General features: G+C 44.4%; 1 protein-coding gene across 1 annotated transcript in view; it reads left to right on the top strand.

Annotated features, from left to right (window-relative positions):
- PIBF1 (progesterone immunomodulatory binding factor 1) overlaps positions 1 to 19,949 on the top strand; it is a 68,297-nt gene that overhangs the window by 9,454 nt on the left and 38,894 nt on the right. The window contains exons 7-9 of the mRNA XM_063304532.1: positions 1,131 to 1,312; positions 2,316 to 2,441; positions 8,621 to 8,719. Of these exons, the coding sequence (XP_063160602.1) occupies positions 1,131 to 1,312; positions 2,316 to 2,441; positions 8,621 to 8,719 (407 nt within the window). The remainder of the gene's footprint in view (positions 1 to 1,130; positions 1,313 to 2,315; positions 2,442 to 8,620; positions 8,720 to 19,949) is intronic.

Genomic DNA, 19,949 nt, shown 5'->3' with positions numbered 1-19,949 from the left:
ATCCGTTTGGTTGGCTCTTCATGGGAGAGAGTGCTGTTTGTCGGGCAGGAACTTGTGAATCATACCCGCCTTCTCTGTCCCTCATTTCCAGTTTAAGCTCTAGAGCAGGGTTTCTCAACCTTGGCCGTTTTAAGATGTGTGAACTTCTTAAAATAGCTGGCTGGGGAATTCTGGAAGTTGAAGTTCACACGTCGTAAAACAGCCCAGGTTGAGAAACCCTGCTCTAGTGGAAGGTGACTGACCAGCTGATTATCCCATCTTGATATCCCTCTTTTATCTACAATGTGTCTGTCTTACTTGTTCTTTGTTATACTAACAGAAATAATGGTGGCAATGCTAACAGTGAAGAAGATGTATACATTTCATAGATGTCAGTCGTATGTTTAAAAACTATCATCTGAGTAAGGAATTCAAAGAGTAATTAGGTCCACAGATAAAGGAAAGGGGGAAACAAATGCCTGGAAATTTGTATCATCAACTAGTAAGTCATGCAAATTTGACGAGGCTACTCAAATGTCCTCTTTCGTCCCCTGTTGTCAAAATAAAGGATCTAATTTAGATGTTGCCAAGCCTCTGCTACATATCACATGCAGATGTAGCCTTCCCCAGGAGACGGAGAGTTCTAGTCCCACCTCGGGCCAGCCCCTCTCTCTCAGCCCAACACACCTCACAGGGTTGCTGTTGCAGGGAAAAGAGGAGGAGGAACAATTAGGGATGTTCACCACCTTGAGTTATTTGTAAAAATAATAAAGGCGGGATAGAAAATAAATAAGCCTTTGGGCTCCCTCCCCCGTGCATCAGGTGTCCCTAGTTCTGAAATTCCAGATCTTGGAGATACACAGCCTTCGATCAGGAGCAGTCCCAATTAGGCCAAGTTGCCAGTCCAATGAATTTCAGATTAAAATGGGGCGGGTAGCAGGACAGGCCAATGGCATAAACCGCACGTTCCAATTATTCCCCTCCACACTTTGTTGTGTCCAGTATAAACAAAGAAACACCGTCAAGTCGGCTGCATTTGAAGCTCAAATTATGCTAACTGCCTTTTTTGAAAAACAACCTGCCACTGGTTTATGGGAACAGAATGTCTGATTTGCGGCATTCTTGCTGCTTTTTTTCCCCCTAACAAAAAGGCTGCCGTTTTGCAGCAGTCCGTTACTTTGCTGCAAAAGGATAAGGATTACCTCAACCGACAGAACATGGAGCTGAGTGTCCGCTGCGCCCATGAGGAGGACCGTCTTGAGAGGCTCCACGTTCAGCTGGAAGATGCCAAGAAAGCCAGAGAAGAGATGTACGAGAAATACGTCACGTCCAGGCACGTAGTTTCCTTCACCGGGGGTGACTCCGTCAGGGTGTCTTAGGAGGAACTACTCTCCGACCAACCTTCCCCGGCTGTTTTGCTCCCAGGCGTCTGGGGCTGTCACTCTCAAGGTGACTGGTGGTGGGCCACGGGACCCGCTTCTTCGGAAGGCGCGAGGCTGGGGAGGGCCACAGAAGAGGAAGCAACGGCAGCGTTCGGTTATTCAGAGGTAGCGGAAATGTGCAAATTACGATTGGCTTCCGACTGAGTCCCTAGGTTTCCGTTTTTATGTCCAAGAACTGACTGATCTAACAATCATTTTTCTGTTCTTGGTAGAGGAAGCACACGTGCAGGGATTAAGCCGGTTAATTAGGCTGGAACTTATATTATCCAAGGTAGTTTATTGCCACATCTTAAAAACTGGGTAAGGTAACCAAACCTGATTTTAAAAATGCGTAGTTTAAAATGCACTGACCCTGTCATTGCTTTATTTCAGTAGTAGTGAACCAGTATGGGATGATCTACAGCAGTGATTCTCAACCTTGGCAACTTTAAGATGGGTGGACTTCAACTCCCAGAATGCCCTAGCCAGCCATACTCATTTACCTGAGAAGGAATGTGTGCTGGATTTAAACAGCAGTAGTACTGGCTCAGCTTGTAACAATCTAGAAACAAGTTTGTCATTTGTTGTTGTTGATTTAAGGAAACTTTAAGTTCTTCTGCCATTTTAACTGATACTAAGCTCGGGGGGCTGACATCATTTCAGGAAGAATAGAGGCAAAGCAGATTTATTTATTCATTTATTTATTTAAAAGATTTATATGGCTGCCCATCTTGTGGAACACAACTCTGGGTGGCTAACAACAGTGATAAAATCACAAACAATAAAACAGAAACCAAGAAAAAACAAATATCAACCATTCAGCAAGTTTTATCGAAGTCAGAAAGGGTTATTGTAGGAACGTTAATGAATGTTGATAACATGTTTTATCTCAACATTTTAAAATTTATTTTTAAGAGATCACTATAAAATGGAGTATGAAAACAAACTGCACGATGAATTGGAACAATTAAGGCAGAAAACATCCCAAGAAATCGAACAGCTTCGAACAGCTACAAAGGAAATGTATGAGCGGGAAAACAGGTTGGTAAAGATGTTTTTAGGCATAAGGCTATATACAAACTAATGAACGCGTCTTCTCCACAGGGTTGCAGGGTGGAGTGCTCCCCATTCAGGAATCCTAATACCCTTTCTATTCTCTGTCTCCGGCCCCCTTTTTCCTTCTCAAGCACCCACCAACATGTGGAAAAAGACAAGGAAGATGCCTTGCTGCCCAGGAACAAAAGCGAGCAAAATACAGTGTTAGGGTGGGGCGTGTAAACTAACTAGGGGGTGATCCTGCTATGTGGGGTAATCCTGAATTTTTCTTTTTAATCCGTTCAGTCGTGTCCAATTCTTGGAGACTGCCTGGACAAGTCCCTGCAGTGTTCTTGGCAAGGTTTTTCAGAACTGGTTTGCCATTGCCTGCTTCCTGGGGCTGAGAGAAAGTGACTGGCCCAGGGTCACCCAGATGGCTTTGTGCCCAAGGTGGGACTAGAGCTCCCTGTCTCCCGCTTTCTAGCCCAGTGCCTTAACCATCACACCAAACTGGATATGGGGCACCCATTCTGGGTTCAAAGGAAGGGGCTTATGCTACTCATCTTGGCAAAGCATTTGATGAACTACCACCCACCGTTCTGATTCACAGACTCATTAAGCATGGGGGGGGCACACCTGTCTTCAAACTAGCAAGCAAGGAGTGCTCATTGAATAGGATGAGATAGATCAAGTGGGTCCTGAACTCTTCGACATTTTATTGACAGCTTAATGGGGAGAAAGATGGAATACTTAATACGTTTGCAAAAGATACAAAATCAGATGGGATAGCTAATACCTTGTACAAGAAATACAATTGAAAACAATTTAGGAAACTGAAATCTAAAAAAGAAACAATAGCCTGGGAACCTGGCTTGGCTACAGCATGTGTGAAAAACATCTTGGAGTAATAATTCGCAAGCTGAATATGCACGTGCACTGTGGCTACAAAAAAAGGCATGTGCTGGCGTTTTCAGCTGCCTCAACAGAAGTATCGTTTCTGAAGCATCTGTTTGTTCTGAGTTGTCAAGAGCCCAACTTGGTTATTGCATCTGGGTTCAGAAAAGAGGGCTAAGCATGAACGGGGGCCGTTCCATAAACTGAGTCTTGAGAGAGAAGTCACTGTATGGTTCTTGACCCTCTCCTTCTTGGGTGGGATTTATAATACTGGTTGGCAAAAAAAGCCCACTGCAGTTGGACCTAGCGTGCCTTAGGGTGGCGCAGTGCTCAAGGTTCAGCCTCCAACATGTGCTTCGGTGTGCGTAGCAACAGAAATACAACGGCTCTGCAACACTTTGTCCCAGGAACACACGGCTGTCTTCCGTGGCTGATGCAGGTGGAGTTGAATGGTGGTTTTGATTTTTATGGGGCTTGATTTTGATATTGTTAAACTTACCATGGATGGTTTAGCTCGTTTCGAGATGGGTGTCCTCATGTTGACGGTGGTCATAAAGAAATAAAGGTTCCCAGGAAAGGCCTCAGCTCTGGAGGCTGTCGCAGAGAGGAGCTGCTTCCCAAGAAAGCAAGAGAAAATGCCACTGGGGATGAGGAATGAGCGTTCGGAGTTGGTTCACTTTGTTGTATGCTCCGTTGACAGCTCCAGGGTCATTCACATTTTGCGCCTCATGTTGGTGGGGTGGGTGGAGCTGATTTATTGAGACCCGGTCTGACAGTGTAGACGTGGTGCACACTATCAGCTGGAGCAGAACATTTCAAATCTGGGCAGTTCAAGTGTCCACTATCACCTAACTCTTTCTGCACATGCTTACACATGTCCACATGTGTTGGATGCATCGTCTATAGCCGTCCACCTTTCCTCGCGGATCTAGGTTTCAGAGCGCTCCTGCCTTGGCCTCCCTTTCCTTGCTTTGAAGGTCTTGCTTTAACTTACTCAGAAGGAAACGAGGTCGCTCAGAGCTTGTGTGTGTCGTGCTGGGGAGGCTTCTTTCTGTGGCATTCCACACACACACCTGGAGCACAGGTGGCAGGACCAGCCACCGTACAACAAACAGTGCTGGGCAGCATCTCTCCCTTCAACTTCTAGCCTGAAGGTCTTAACTGCTGCTGCCGTCTCTGCCACCTCTCCTTGCCACAGATATATTGTCACAAAATACGGTGAAAATCCAGAACAAGCCTCAATAAGTTCTATGTCCATCCCTGCCCAGAAGCACATGACTAAAGGCAAGCAGAGAGAGAAAAACTAAATACTCTCCCCTTTTCTTATATGGAGAACTCCCAGACAGAGGGCCATCCCATTTTGGGGTGCCAAAAGGACACAGCTTCACATTTGAGTGATTGAGAGGACTTTGAGTCTGCTTTGATTCTGACCCATTTTGAGACTCTCCAAATCAGCCCAGCCTAGTCTTCAAATCCAGTGCGCCCCGCTAGTTTCCCGTAACATTGTTTTTCATTAATTAGTGAAAATAGAGATGGAGAATTCTTTACTCAAATCTCAAAATTGGCAGGGTAAATAAAAATACATTATTCATTCCATTTCTACCAAACCACAGTTATTTAGTTGTTATTTTCTATAAATCCTTTTCCAAAAACTTTATTTTTCACAGTGAATGAGGCCTTAAAAAAATCCAGAATATCATTCTTGTTCACAAAGCCTACAGTAATAACAGTCCTCCTGACTGTTATTAAAATTAGTTATTAAAGAGTTATTAAAATGCAAATGTAAAAATTGTGACAGAGAGCAATGCATAAAACACAGGCTTGTGCATCAGCTGGCTTTGCAGGAACATGACAGAAATGTCAGATTTAAAATTATCTGAGACAGATGAAGAACTAAAATAAGAAAGTATTTAGTCCTTATTTACCTTTCCCTTCTCCTCCTCCTTCACCAGTCAGCTAAATTATGCCAACCACAAATTGCATCATGGAGATTAACAATTTTTTGCTTCCCATGTACCAACTTGTATTGAATTACATAAAACAGCTTAAGGTCTGTTTCTTTATGAAGCTTTGACAGATGTAAGAATGTTTGCAGGCAGTATGGCTAAGAATATTATTCTGGAAATGTTTGGCAGAAATTCTGTTCCTCATCTTGAAGTTATGATTGCCTACTGCCAAATCCTGAATGTCTGTGATTTAAAAGAACGTTTAAGAATCTTAAAAACAATGCTTTATTTTTATCCTTGTTGGGACAGAAGGGGTGTGGTGAGCCAGTGAATCATTCCTGCTTCCCCTATATATTAGTCCTCAAGCTTGCGTGCTTTCTTGCATGCATCATTTCATGCTTTCTGTGTTTCAAACTTGTACCGAGTTACAACACTTAAATCAGTAGCTTCCACTTTGGTATCCCTGAGGAGTCTGAGCAACGTTCTGTTACGAAAAAGGAAGCAAGTTCTCCAGCAGGACTCCCACATGCGTATTTTGCTCCTCAGCCTCATTCGCATGTTAACCCTGGAGTGCAGGGCTCCCCACCTCCCTTCTGCCCTCTGCAAGGACCCGTTTGCCAGCGGTTCTGTTCTGCCAAGGGAGGGATGGGCTTAGGCAGGTACGAGTGAGAATAATAGCACACTTGAGCCAACACCAATTCCAGCAAAAGAACACTTTGATCACATAGACAAAAATCGGGTAAGGTTTTTGTGACGAGTCTGTGATGGCCTTTAAATCTGACTCGGGGCGGCTCGGCCGTGAGATCGTGGGCCTTTAATATCCCGTGTGGTATGCATATGAGGCACGAAGAGAGAAGCTCTGATTTGCGTGCAGCTGGCCCATCCGGCTTAATCGTCTTGCTTGCGAAATCCTAGCCCATCGGCTGAAAAGCCACTGACGCTGGGGGGAGAGGGGCTACTTCCACAGAGGGCCATTTTTGTCTGTTCAGGAGAACTCAATAATGTGGTGCTGCTTCTGAAGAAGGAACAGCATAAACGGGGAAAAAACCAAAAGGGGGAAATTGAGCTGGTTGTTTCCTGAGCAGATACAGTACGTAGGGACACATGGCTTGCTGTCATCATCTGAGGATGGTTGTAGCGAAGGCTTAGCTGGCTTAGCAGCATAATGCCTAACGGGTGAGGGCAACCCATTTCTCAGTAAGAATAATTACCACTCCTCATCCCTGCCTTAAGGGCCACACAGCTTCCCCTTTCTCTGTCCTTGAGCAGAGTGAGGGCTGCTGTCTCTTCCAGGATAACAGAACCTCCTTTGGCCTGACGTTGTAGCACAAAATGTAGGCTTGCCACCAAGTTAGACCCCTCTCAGTGGAAATGCAAACATGCGCTTCTCAGGACCACTTTCTTCTCCGATTCACACGTTAGAGTTGCCAGCCCCTGTCTTAGGCAGACACTGATGTAACGTACGGTATGAATAAGCTCTAAAAAGATCACGAATTAAATTAGATGGACCTTGAAACAAGCAAAACTACATCTGGACATCTGAAATGGCACCGGCTATACATTTCTGGTTGTGCATTTCATCACTTGTGCTATTTGGGGCACGGGGAGGACATACGTAAATGACAATTGATTTTGCTCCTTGTGCCTTCTTTCCAGAGTCTGCCACCACTGGTTTCATTTGGGGTACTAATTTTCCTACTATTAGTTGACAGATAGGAAGGTTGGAAATCAACAGGGGGACACCCGAGAAAAAGATCAAGATAAATAAAAAGGGGGCCCTGTTCCAAATAAAGTTAAGACGGGTTGGTCAGATTTAGTTGGCATTTGTGACTAGACCCCAAACATCTCCGTTCTGTTTGCCTAAAAAGGGCCACAGCTAGAAGGGCAACTCCACAAATGGGTGAAAAACTACTGTAGGTCCCTGCCCAAAGCAGCCAAAGTTTGGGTTTTTGGAGCTCTTCTCATCAGGTGGTGTTGGGCAAGGGAGGCTGTTCAGGGCTGAAGTAAGAACAAAGACCGTGGAGACATCAGCTCAGTTGCTCCGTGCCCACCCCAGGAGCCCCATGACGTGAAACAGAGGATCCAGGAGGGGAAGGATTCACGTCAAAAAATACTGTGATTTTGAGCCTAAAGTTGTCAAGCGTACAGTAGAAGCCTTGTATCTAAAGGAAGTCCCTGTTTTGGTTAAAAATACTAGTTTTTCAAGCAACCCATTTTTTGTTGATCAAAAGCAGTGAAATTTTGAATGTGGAATCTCTGCACACCAACCATATTAAAGTGCATTTTCTTTAAATGAATAGAAACTGGGAGTCACAAATTTAATGCAGGCAATGCCCTTCCACAAATGCAGTCCAGTTAATTTAATTGAAGTCTCAAACTAGGCAATGGTGGGGGGGGGAGGAGGAAGAGGAGGCGGCGGCAGCAGTGGCAAAGGCGGTGGCTGGGAAACTGGTATTTTTAGCACAAAGGGGATTTGGAAGAGTCTCTAGAAATCCCCTGTCCTCTTGCTTACCTTAATTCTGTTCACCAGGCTTGATCGGTTTGGGCAGTTTTTCCCTCTGCAACAGCCTCCGATTTGCCTGCATGACAACGTCACCCAGGGGAACTGTGGCTCATCCAGAGCCGGATAATGCCTGTATTATTTTGCTGGATTAGATTTCTTGGCCTTTGATCCTGTCATCTGGGCAGCTGTGGCCGGGGCCAACTTGGCCAACAGCCTCGGAAAAGCCCTGAGCTAGTGAGCAGAAGAACGGTGGTGCTGCTGGCTGTTTTATCCCTCTCAAACCCCATTCTTGGAATCAGAAGTGGGCGTTTTCCCCATATGCTGTTGTGTGCAGCCTGTTCTGCAGCATTTAGGGAAAGCCGCTACGGGGCTGGGGCAGGCCAGGGCATCCCAGTTCAAGCCCACCATCGGCCACAGAAACTTTAAGGCACCCTCGGCCCAGCCCCGTGCTGGCAGCCCAGCCAGCCATCCCCAGGACTTCAAAATGCAGGTGATAGACCAGATTAATATTCCAAACACCAAAGTCCTCCCCAGTTTTTCTAGCTGGGCAAATAAATGTTGGGGCTTTAGCTGATTTCTTCCTTTCTCCCTCCTCCTGTGCACGCATGCATTGTGAGAGAAAGACTGAATTGGTAGGCATATTTTGAGAAGAGGACCCTGGATGTGGACCAAACATTGAACCGAGAGCTAGCAGGGTGGGGGCGGTGGGAGGAAAAACAAAGTCTGTTTCAGGATCAGATTATGGCATGTTGGAACCAGAAACACAAAACCAGCATCATCACTTTTGAGCAAATACTTCAGAAAAAGAAGAATGTTCATTGTGCAATACTTTTAAATTTCAGAAACTTGAGAGAAGCAAGAGATAATGCGGTGACCGAAAAAGAAAGAGCTGTTGTAGCTGAAAAAGATGCATTAAGCAAATATGACCAGCTTTTAGAACAGTAAGTACCTTTGCCATTCCTTGAGCATGACTTCAAAAAGAGGAAGGCTTGTACCAATAAAGTTAAGCCTGGGGCTTTCCAGAGACCTGTCCGTCTTCGTACTGCTTATCGTGAGCTGTTAAGAAGACAGGCCCGGTACAAGATGGTGTTGGGGATGAGAAATAAAAACGAAGTTCCTAATAAAGGATTCTACAAGGCAGTGGAACAAATTCACTTCTCCTGCCTAAATCAGGTTTTCCTAAGCTGGTTCTTCGACTGCAAATTCCATTCTCCCTTGCCGGGCCCCTGGAGTTGCAGCCCAGCACACGTGGAAGGTCCTGGGTGGGCATTACAGCCTTGAATTTTCCGGGATCACGCCCGGTTTCCCAGGTGCTAACTGCTGGCTCTCTGCACACTGCTCAGCCACCAAGGTCCCTGTTCTTCGTGCCCCTCTTCAGTCCCGGCTTCCCGGTGGAAACCGTTGCGGGGAGAAGGTCCAGAGTCCGTTGCTGTTCCAGCCCTGTTCAAGCAGTGCTAAACCAGAATACGTGCCGCAGCTTTGGGAATGTAACAGCGGGCCCACTCGTAAGCAGGCCTTTTCCCTTGAGAAAGGAGTTGGTGAGGGCTGAGGGTGCGTTAGTCCCTTTCATGCCTGTCATGAGATTTTCATGGGGTTATTTGTGGCAGCGTAAAAGTGAAGCAACTTTATTAGAGACGAGTGGCATTGGGTGGGAGCGTAGATCCATATTTGTTTTTTATTTTTATTTATTTTCTGTCCCGCCCTTATTATTTCTACAAACGACTCAAGGCGGGGAACATACCTAATGCTCCTTCCTCCTCCTGTTTTTGCACAGCAACAACCCTGTGAGGTGAGCTGGGCTGAGAGAGAGGCCCGAGGTCACCCGGCTGGCTTTCATGCCTGTGGAAATTATGTGTCCATTTAACGTGCATATGAACGTTTTAAAAATACAGTAATTTTATACACTGAGAAAACAGAGGGAAAGATCTCTTACCTTTTCCCGAGAGATCATATTTTAAATGTTGGCTTTATTTTGAGCGTATACCAATAAACAGTACAGGATCAAAAGGACCATGGAGGTCTGTCAGTCCCAACCCCCTGCCCAGGGTAGGAATTCTCAGACCATCCTGGACACACATCTGTCCGGCCTTTGCTTGAAAATGTCCAGTGATGACTCCAGGAGTTGGGAGTTGGGAAGCCCTAACTTCCTCCTGATCTCAGGTTGGTGCGCTCTCGGTGAAGCTTCTGCCATTGGCTCTTGCCTTAATCTCGGGCACAGCTTCAGGAGTCCACACCGTCTTCCCCGTGGCACCCTTCAAGGCTAAGCTGACCGGGTTCTTTAACCGCTCTTCATAGGATTTAGCCTCCGAGCCCCTCCCCATCTTCGCTGGTTTTTTCTGCCCTCGTTCCAGTTCTGCAGTGTCCTCTTCGTATCGCGGCAGCCAAAATGGCACGCAGTACAAAACATTGGCAGAGAGCGCTTTTTAAACAATATTCAGATTATCCATTTAAAAAATTCTAACATGTGCTTTGTGAAATGTGCATTTATTAAAAAAAAAAAACCCCTACGATTCTCTTTCTGTGGTCTAGGATAGGATCCATTTCTCCATCGTGTCCACTTTTCCTCTAGGATCTCAGGCAAGCACTCGTTGCCCACAGGGTCAAGGTGGGCAGGATCTTTTGCCCTCCTCCTCCTCCTCCCCCCTGCTCCCACTGAGACTTGCAGAGGACTGCAAGGATGGGTGCTTTGGGAAAAAGGCTGAAGATTGCTTAAAATCAGCGCAAAGGCCACAAGTGGTTCCCCTATTTAGAGCATGGGAGTTCTGCTGGGCCATGCAGTGTGGTGCTGCTACCTCAGAAATTGCCATAGCCTTGTTTAGTCTTAACCTGACTGAACAGTCGGATGCCACCAGCCAACCAGACCAGCTGCTGCTGGTACAAAACCATTAAAAAGCCCCGGTGCTGATGCCCGTCTTCGGGGGAAGCCCGCTTTCCGCCCGTCTCCCGATTCTCCTGTTCCTGCTCTTCAAGCGATAGGTGAGAGGACCCCCTCTCTTGTCCCGTGGCAGGAGACATCGGGGAGACATTGCCAGCAGCTTTTTACAAATCAGTGTCTTCTGCACCGTGCCAATCTATGTTTCTGTTAACGCTGATCAGTTTTACACTAACGCTTCCAAATTATTGGTATTTTATACAAGCAATACGTAAATCCTGTCAAATGGTCTGAAAAATAAGTGCATGGCCTTGCTGAGTTTGCTTTTTCTCCTGGTGATTTTTTGGTCTGTTGAAGTCACTGGCCCAGCAGAGTAAACATGAGATGGTGCCATATCCAAAAGATGGAAAGGACTCTTGCGATTCCCTGTTAACTGATCAGGGTTACTTCCCACAGGGAAGGGAGCTTGGGAGGCACCTGTGAAGTTGCAGCCTGATGCTATCGAAACCCAGTTGCCCAAAGGCACCTAAATGGTCCTTCGCAACATTTCTGCTTTCGTAGGCCTTATCACTTGATATGTAATCATGCTCACCACCCACTTACCTGGAATAAAGGTTAGCCTAATGGGTTTGTACTTTCCTGAATTTCTCTGCATCTCTATCTCTTTTTTTAATTGGGGTTACATTTATAGTTTGGTAAGGTAACTAACTGCTTATTTTTTGACAGATCAACAGTTTTACCTTTGAGCTTTTCTTAAAAAAAAAAAAGAAAAAGAAAAACAATGGATACCTTCCCAAATTGGCTATTGATGCTTTTTTTTTCCTTTGATACTCTCTTGTCACATGTTGCTTGTATCTGGGTTTTGTTTTTTTGTTTTTTGTTTTGGTTTCTGTTTACCTCTAGACAAGGATAGGGATTTGCTTAGCATTTCTGAAAACAGATGCAAATCATTTATTCAACTTTTCCAAAGTTTCTTTATCCTCCCTTTACTCTGTTGTCATCTAGGGATCAGTCACCTCCCTGCATTGGTGCCTGCTTCTGACGTATTTAAATAATTGTTTATTGTTGGTCCTGATGATTTTAGTGTCCTTTTCCTCAGATATTTATTATTGAGCAGGTGAAACAAATGTATGTTCTTTGTTCTCACTTGAGCAAACATTTCATTTGTTTGTTTATTGAAGGAAACCTTTTCATATTTATACCTTCATTGATTTGGCGTACTTTTGCAAGTGGTATGTTTTGGTATATTTGACACATTTTACAGTTCACTGGTATGTTTTCAAGTTGAATTTCTGTTGCAATTTCAATAACCTCCAGGCTTTACAGTATGGAGGAATTTGGCACAGTTCAGTTTACTTTTCAGCTTTCTTTTTTAGCAAGTTCTAATATTTGAGAGAATAATTTCCCTTATTATTTAAGCATAAGAGGGTAGAATGGTGGTGTAAAATTACTTCTGTTGTCACTGGAAGCAGCAGAAACCTAGGGAAGCAAGTGTTAAATTATTTTAGGTCATCCTGAACCAACAAAATAATGTAGCGTTTGCATTCACATTAATAAATAACATTTGTCTGCATGAGGTCATATTTGTGATGCTCAAAAGTGTTCCCAAAGACAAAAAGTGCATTGTATCCAACAGACCCTAGTAACCAATGTTGGTAGGATCCGAAACCCTTGAACATATTTGTTTATACAAAGTCTATGGAATGCTGCCTAGCTTGAATTGTAGAGAAATGCCTCTGGCAAATCTTGTGATGAAGAGTGTAACTAACACCCAATTTTCTAGTCAAGTACAATTATTATAACTTTATTCTTACCAGTGGTTGGTAAGTGAATTTCTTTGTCTATTAAATGCAAACAAGGTTTGTGCTGAATATAGAATAACAACCCTGGATATTTCAAACTTAAAGGTTCAAGAGTCTGTTTTCAGTTACATTGTCTGCCTTTTTCTCTCTGGGAAGGAATGAACACCTTCCATCAGTCTGAAACATTGCTTTCTGTGTGCTTCTGCAGTTCCAGCAATCACTGCCTAAGGTGACTTATAAGTGCCAGCTAAAGAAGTGTGCTGAAAACCATGTACAGCAAATATATATATATATATATATATATATATATATATGAATGAATGAATGAATGAATGAATGAATGAATGAATGAATGAATGAATGAATGATGTGGTTCTTGGAGCCTGGGACACCCAGATTCTTACCTGTTTTCAACCAGGAAAACTCCCTGGATGGCTTTGGGCCTGCCTGCCTGCCTGTCTGTCTGTCTCTCTCAACCCAGCCTACCTTCCAAAATGGTGGTTGTGGTGAAGGTGGTGGTGATGGTGATGAACTGCAAGCAGGCTGCCTGGAACTCCTTACCAGAAAGATGAAACAGCAATGAACTGCCTGCATCTTTTTAACTGAAAAAATTTAAGCCCAGCTACCCTCCCAAGAGGCTGTCCTGAGAGAGATGGAGACTGAGCAGGTCATTAGTGAAAATCACAGAATTCTTTTTTCACAGGCCAAGCAGAAAAGTTTTTCCACTTCCTTTAAACACTGTTTGGATCCCAGCCATTGACTGGAATATGTTACGTAACGTAACCTGTGAGTAATCACATTGGCTAAGTAATGAGGACACCATGTAATGCTAGCAGGTATAAATTATGACCATGTCCCAGAGTGGTGACCACCATTACATAGCTTTTGAGTTTTAAGAACTTCTCTTTTTTTGGTCAGCGGAAGTTGGCCCACCCTGTTGAGCTTGTGCAGGCATCTGTCTTTTAGGGGGCTTGCCACCTCAGTGAAGTAGCCATGGCTAAGGGTCACCTAAACATGCTGTTCTGTCTGGCCTCTATTCTGACCTGAAGAGACTCTGTCTTTTGCACTGAAAGATCCAGCAGCATGAAAAGTACTTTGTAGAAGCACAAGGAGAGCTTCTTTTCATTTTTCTGTAAGCGATAGAAGAGGGATGGGGCAGTCCCCAGATCCTTCTCCCTTTTTGGAGCCACCCACACCTGGCAGACCAGTTGATGAAAGCCAGGATTACATTTTCCCTGTCATTTTGAAAGGTATGTAAGCCCTAGAATTGTCTTGACCCCAAGGAACCATATTCCCAAGGAACACCCTGCATCTTGGAAAAACAGAAAATCCTGTAAGTGTTTTTCCCTTGGAGACAACTGGGGAAAATGTCTGTGTCCTACACCAGTAAGGGAAAAGTGTTGTGAGAAATTTTCTGCATAAGTGCTTGGTTTCACTTGGGGATGAATATGAAGTCTTTCAGGAGGGACCTAGAAAATTTCACTGCCGCTAAGTTCTCCACCAAGTACTCTAGCCTGTACTGGGTTTTTCACACAGAGCAGCAGGAATAAGCTTTTTTCACACCCATTCCTGACTCTGAATAGGTGCTTCGTTGCCCTGTCTTCAAAAATGAAGATGCCTTGAATGTCAATGCATCAGACTTTCTACATGAAAAGGGTCCCAGATGTTCCCTACTTAAAGATTGGCTTACAGATACGAATTTTTGGCCTATATCTGTTAGCTCTTCTGCAAACTGCAATGCAAAGCCCTCTGGCATTGAGGAAATTTGGCCCTGGAATGGCTCTCCCTTTACAGTTTTTCTGCAAGCATGGCTACCTTTCCCAGGCACATGCAGTGTTTGCTGAGAAAAGATTGCCGAAGCCCTGTTGGAAACACTCATGTCTGCCTGGTACTGCTGAGTTGGGAACATCCAGGAAGATTTGTGCTGGGAAGGGAAACTGGTATCCGTACCATGGGTGACTTTCCGGTCTCGAAACTCTGGATCTATAAAATATCTCCTAAACTGAAAGCACCCCAGAGCCCAGCCTGAAAATGGGTAACATTCAGCACCATGAGTCAAGAAACGCACCCCCTCCCCGACCAGTTGTGGGAGCTCTCCCTCCAAGCAGGTGGACCATGGGGAGGAAGAAGCAGGGAGGGATTAGCAACAGCCTGCATTTTAATGCAAAATGCTTGAGTTAAGCGTTCCTGGTCCGGGATAATTACTGCAGGCTGGCATCTTTCTTAATTGCTCTTTTCCTCTGAATGAAGTCAAAGCCCCCATTGCCATGTGAATTGTTCTGTTTCCCTTTTAAGGTGCCTATTTCAGCATCCACGAACAGACCTTTCCAAACATGATCATGTTTGCAACTTCAAAAAATTTCCCATCGGAAAGAAAGCAGAATGACTGCCAGGGGTAGTAGGCGGTGATTCCTACTATCTGCTGGAGTTACCTCTTGGGATCTCTGATGGTTCCTACAGTTTCCACATAGCAAAGTGAGAGGGGAGTTAGGCAGTTTAGCATAATACGGCAACCTTATGTTTGCCAAAATAACAAATGTGCAAAGCAAGGGTTGGTATTGTTTACTTTTGGAGGGTATGTTAGTACACATAACATGATAAAATGATAACATCATGATCAGATAATAAAATCGCCGGAATAAAATTCCTCTGTTCATTGTGAGATTTGTGTCATAAGCAGTAAATTGAAATGAATTACAAAAAGACAGATCCTAAGGACTTTGGCTCATAGGCAGTTTTCCTTAGGGGGCGGGGTGGGTTCTGTTTTGCATACAGTAATAAACTTTGCCTCCCAATCCTAAAAGTCAAGTGCTTTCTGTGAAATTTATTTCCATGTGAGTCTACATTTGGGATAGTCCCCTCAATTGTTCTTTTCTTTGTTTAACGTTACGAAACATTTTCTTTATGTCTTGTTTGTACAGACCCTATAGTTATCTTCCAGACCTGTCATTTTTTCCACGCAAGCTTTTTTTCTGGTGCACTTAGATAGACTGTGCCTTCATATATTTTTCCTCATTGAATGCTTAGGTCAGGATCGTACAAGGTAGGACTCATTTTACATGCTGTCTCTGCAGCCTTTGGAAGCTTTTCAGAGTGTGAAGCTGGAAGCATCTTGTAAATGCATCGCTGTAATGCAGCCACGCCATTAATTCTCATTTGGGCTTAGCAGCTCTGGCTACGTTGGTCTCTCAAAACGGCCACCGTCATGATGGGTGCAGTGGATGAGAGGTCAGAGGTTGATTTCTGCATTTGCAGAAAGGGTTGGCAGTTCTTCCTTTCCAACTCTGTGGGAGAATGAAGATTTTCAAATAGCACTTTCACTGTTTCCCATTACATTTTAATCTTGATTTCTTTCCAGCCTATTTTGGAGGCCAAACAGGAATCTCCCCCCCCCACACACACACTTTTTTTTCCTGCTTTATTCTTCCTTCCACCTCTCCCTCTGTTTTTCCTTTGCCCTACGACTTCATTGGCTTTCTGTCTCAGCAGAAGACAAAGCCGTGGACCTCCCTGAAAAGGGGCTGGGTCTGCTAGCTGAAAAGGCCCTTGCCCATCACCTGAGAGAGAAATCTAAAACCAGTCGGATACCACTGATGTGCTAATTTAAAAAGAAAACATGCAGGCCCTCTTTGCCTTCGTTTTTATCAAAGTCTGCCTAACTTATATTACCTTAGGAAAATACGGCCCCTCACTTTGACAAGCCATTCCCGCACGTTGATTTGATCTTAATCAAAAGCATAGAGTTCAGGAAAACACCAAATGACAACTTTTGGCAGTTTTTCAGACAAGCTTCAAAATAAAAGTTAAAACCATCAGATCTATTTTGTAACGACAGCCTAGATATATGGATAAAAGCATCAGTTAAAAAAATGGCATATTTTCCAGAATTACATTAAATAGGATGTTCGCTGCAGTGGAAGTGCCATGAATTACTGCGTCAGTTGTGAGTTTGTTCCTCCAACTTCTAACTGAGTTCTTATTTCCTACAAGACTCATTCTGCTGCCCCAATGAGTCATTGTTTTGCATGTTTTACTTTCTCCCTCAAAAAAGATTTAAATCCTGGCACTCTTTGAAGACTTTATACTCAGAATAATTTACAAATTTATGTTATGTGCATCTATTGCTGTTGTCTATTCCAGTTTATGGCTAGAGATTATTAAAAAGACAATAGATTTGTCGTTAAGTGCTTTGCCATATAAGTCTTAACCCAGTGGTGACTTTTGCTCCTGACATTATGAACTCATAAAGACATCAAGGAAATATGCTAAGTAATTTCATAGGATATTCACAAATAAAGGCTAGATGGCAGGAGATAGTTTTCCAGTGAGGTTATAACAGTGGTTCGAGACCAAGCCAATGATAAATTACCACGCGGGTCTACAGTTAGTGGTTTTTCGACCAACACCTTTCTCAGCATGCTCAACTGCAACTGAACACAATTCCAGCTCAGTGTGTAGAATCCCAGTGATGTATTTCCTATGCAAATATAGGCATAAGGTTATTTCTCTTTTAAATGGGAAGCGGGGGGGTGGGCTTATACATTGCTCAGTAATGATCATGATTCATTTATAGTAGTTTTTACTTAATTACTAGTTTTGCACAGTATTTTTTCTGGGAAGGACATTGTTCCTCTCAGGCAGCGTTCCCCAGGGGGAGCATCCGAATCTGTACTCAGGGTCATGCCAGTTCATTTGTACTGTGAGTAGGAGAAAGTGCCTTGGGTGGCACTGGGGGATAGCTGGTCCCTTGGTTCATGGGGAGAGGAGGAAGATTTCTTCAAGAGGAGCCTGATCATGCAAGCAGCATGTGGCTTAGCCTAGCATTAATGTGCTGAAAGCAGCAGTAACTATTTATTTATTTATTTTCTATCCTGCCTTTATTATTTCTATGAATAACTCAAGCCAAGCAAACATACCTTATCCTCCTCCCTCCTCCTCTTTTCCCCACAACAACCACCCTGCGAGGTGGGTTGGGCTGAGAGGGGGGCTGGCCCAAGGTCACCCAGCTGGCTTTCATGCCAGCGATTCATTCTTTGCTTTTGCTCCGTCTTTCTCCCAGCCCTCCAAACCCCTCTCTTGTGCAGGATGATGCTTCTTCCAGGAAGGCTTAACCCACATCTTCCTCATGCCACCGCCCACCCCAGAACCCGTTGCTGTCTTAACAGCGGCTCTCGGTGCGCCTTAACCCTGCGCTGGGTTCTGGGGGGCTCGAAGCAGCGTTAACGGGAAAGCCCGTCCTGGGGTTGCAGTCCGAACTGTAGTAGCTGGCGAGTTTGGCTGTGAGGGTTCCTTAAGGAAAGGGGAGGAATATGCCGAAACACGGTCATTTCATGTAAAAGACTGGAAATGATCTTAATCAGTAGGAAAGAACATGAGAGGGCTTGTGCAGTGCGTTTTCTGTCCCAACTGACTTACGCAGCACAGAACTTCCTTCGGAAATTATTTTTTATCCTTCCAATCCACACCCAGTTTAAAAAGGTGCAGCTAAACTTAAAAATTGGATGAGGATTAAATACAACCATTTTTATGGAATGGACGCGGCCGAGCCTTACTGGCTTTAACTGCAACACTGCTCTCATTAAATGGAAATGCGCGGTACGTTCTGTTCAGGTTTCAGAATTCTGCATTCTTTTATTGATTGATGTACTGTAGATACAGTCATGATCCAGATGTTCTGTTCTATTGCCCGCAGTGTGCTCCAACATCTGGGCGCCATCAACATGTTTAAGCAACTCTTGGTTTTTATTAGGAATTGCCAGTGAATACCACTTCTGATTACTGATACTCAGTTCATGTGAGTTTAAGGGGTTTTCACAAAAAGTATTTTCTATTTACTTTCTAAATGACTCTCCGTCATCTAGCATGTGCTCCAGGCTTATCATGCTCCAAATACAATCAGCAGCCTCAAATCCAAGAGGAGGCAGCACAGTGTCCTCCAGGTATTTGAACCATTCACTGTAGCCCATTAAGGGAATTGTGGTTCAAACATTGGACGGTCATCAGGTTTTCTGCCCACATATTAAAGGAATGAATCACAGCTACCACTTGCACATGGCTTGGATTCAGGGATACCTAGGCGCTGAGTCAGATTCCCAGTTACTGGAGTAGCAGAGATGCAACTCTTAGATATGGATATATGTGTACTTAGGCTGCCTAATTCGTTCGTCCTTTTTCACTATCTTCCCAGGTTACTTTAGGTTTCTAGGCCAGGATATGTTCCTACAGGGCTACCAAAAGTTGGTCTTTATCTCATCTCTGAGCAGGAGGGGCTTTGCTTAAAAAGAAAGGACACATCCAAAGGAACTCCAGGAGAAAAGCAACACGAGGCTTGGTACATGCAAGGTTGAGCAAAACCATTGCAGATGTGAGGGTTGCAGTGGTCGCTGCTCAGGGCAGTCGGGATCTGGGTTCATGGTGGGAGGCATTTGGGGCATCCAGCAGCGTCCATTGTGTTGAGTAACCGCCTTGTGCAGCCTGGAATCAAAGAGTCTCAGCAACAATTGAATTTTACTCTGTCAGATAAAGACTGCGAAACATGGGACTCTGACGACAAAAGCTGGATGGTTCTTCTGTTGGTCAGACTTCCATCACCAGTGATTAACTAGTTAAAATTATAAGGCTAGATGTAACTTGTATGTCTTTTCTTGGTCAATTAGAAGTTCGCTATACACATGAAAACTTGCATTCTGCTGTTCATAGCTATCAGTGTTGAATGTACAGAACTCTTCCACATCTACTCGGGGATAGACAAGAACCTACACGCTTTAGACCTGCTTTCTCGACAGCCGTTGTCCTCCACCGTTGTCTTTGGCAGGGGAAGCCTGTCTCCCGGGCCACTTTTTATGAAGCCATGAGCCACCTTTGTGTTCTCTGATGCTTCCGACCTGTCTAAGGTCTCTGGTTCTTGTGGGGGTGTGGACTCCAGGGAAGGGCAGATGTAGAATCACCCACTGCTTCTTGCTGTATCCAAACTGTGAAGTGAACAGTTGAGACCACACATAGCCTTCCATCTTCAGGTGGGATCTTCCTTCCTTCCTTCCTTCCTTCCTTCCTTCCTTCCTTCCTTCCTTCCTTCCTTCCTTCCTTCCTTCCTTCCTTCCACTCAGGTCTGGGATTACACTGAAATCTTCATCTATGAACTTTACTGGACATTTTGGAAGGAGGGACAGTTGATGGGAGGCATTTTCATGATCAGGGTAGTCCCTTTTGTCTGCTTGAACCACTGCCTGTAATATAGGTGGCCTCAGACCTTACTAGGGGGGTTGTTGCTGCAGAGAACTTACCTGAGTAGTTGTATAGCTGGCCAGCTCCCTCCATCTTCTTGTCTGTCAAGAGGGATCAAGGATTCTTACTCAAATAAATTAACAGAATTGAAGAAAAGCCAGAGCTAGGATTGTGTAGGGAGTTCCTCGTGCACGTGAGGATTTGCATTCCTTGAATAGTGGTTCTCCTGTGATACCTAGCAGTAGAACTAGGTGGAGACGATGAGTTGTAGGG

Source organism: Candoia aspera, chromosome 5 (genome assembly GCF_035149785.1).
Source record: "Candoia aspera isolate rCanAsp1 chromosome 5, rCanAsp1.hap2, whole genome shotgun sequence".
NCBI classification, from domain to species: domain Eukaryota; kingdom Metazoa; phylum Chordata; class Lepidosauria; order Squamata; family Boidae; genus Candoia; species Candoia aspera.
Note: the sequence above shows the minus strand (reverse complement) of the source record. Positions and strands in the feature narration are given on the sequence as shown.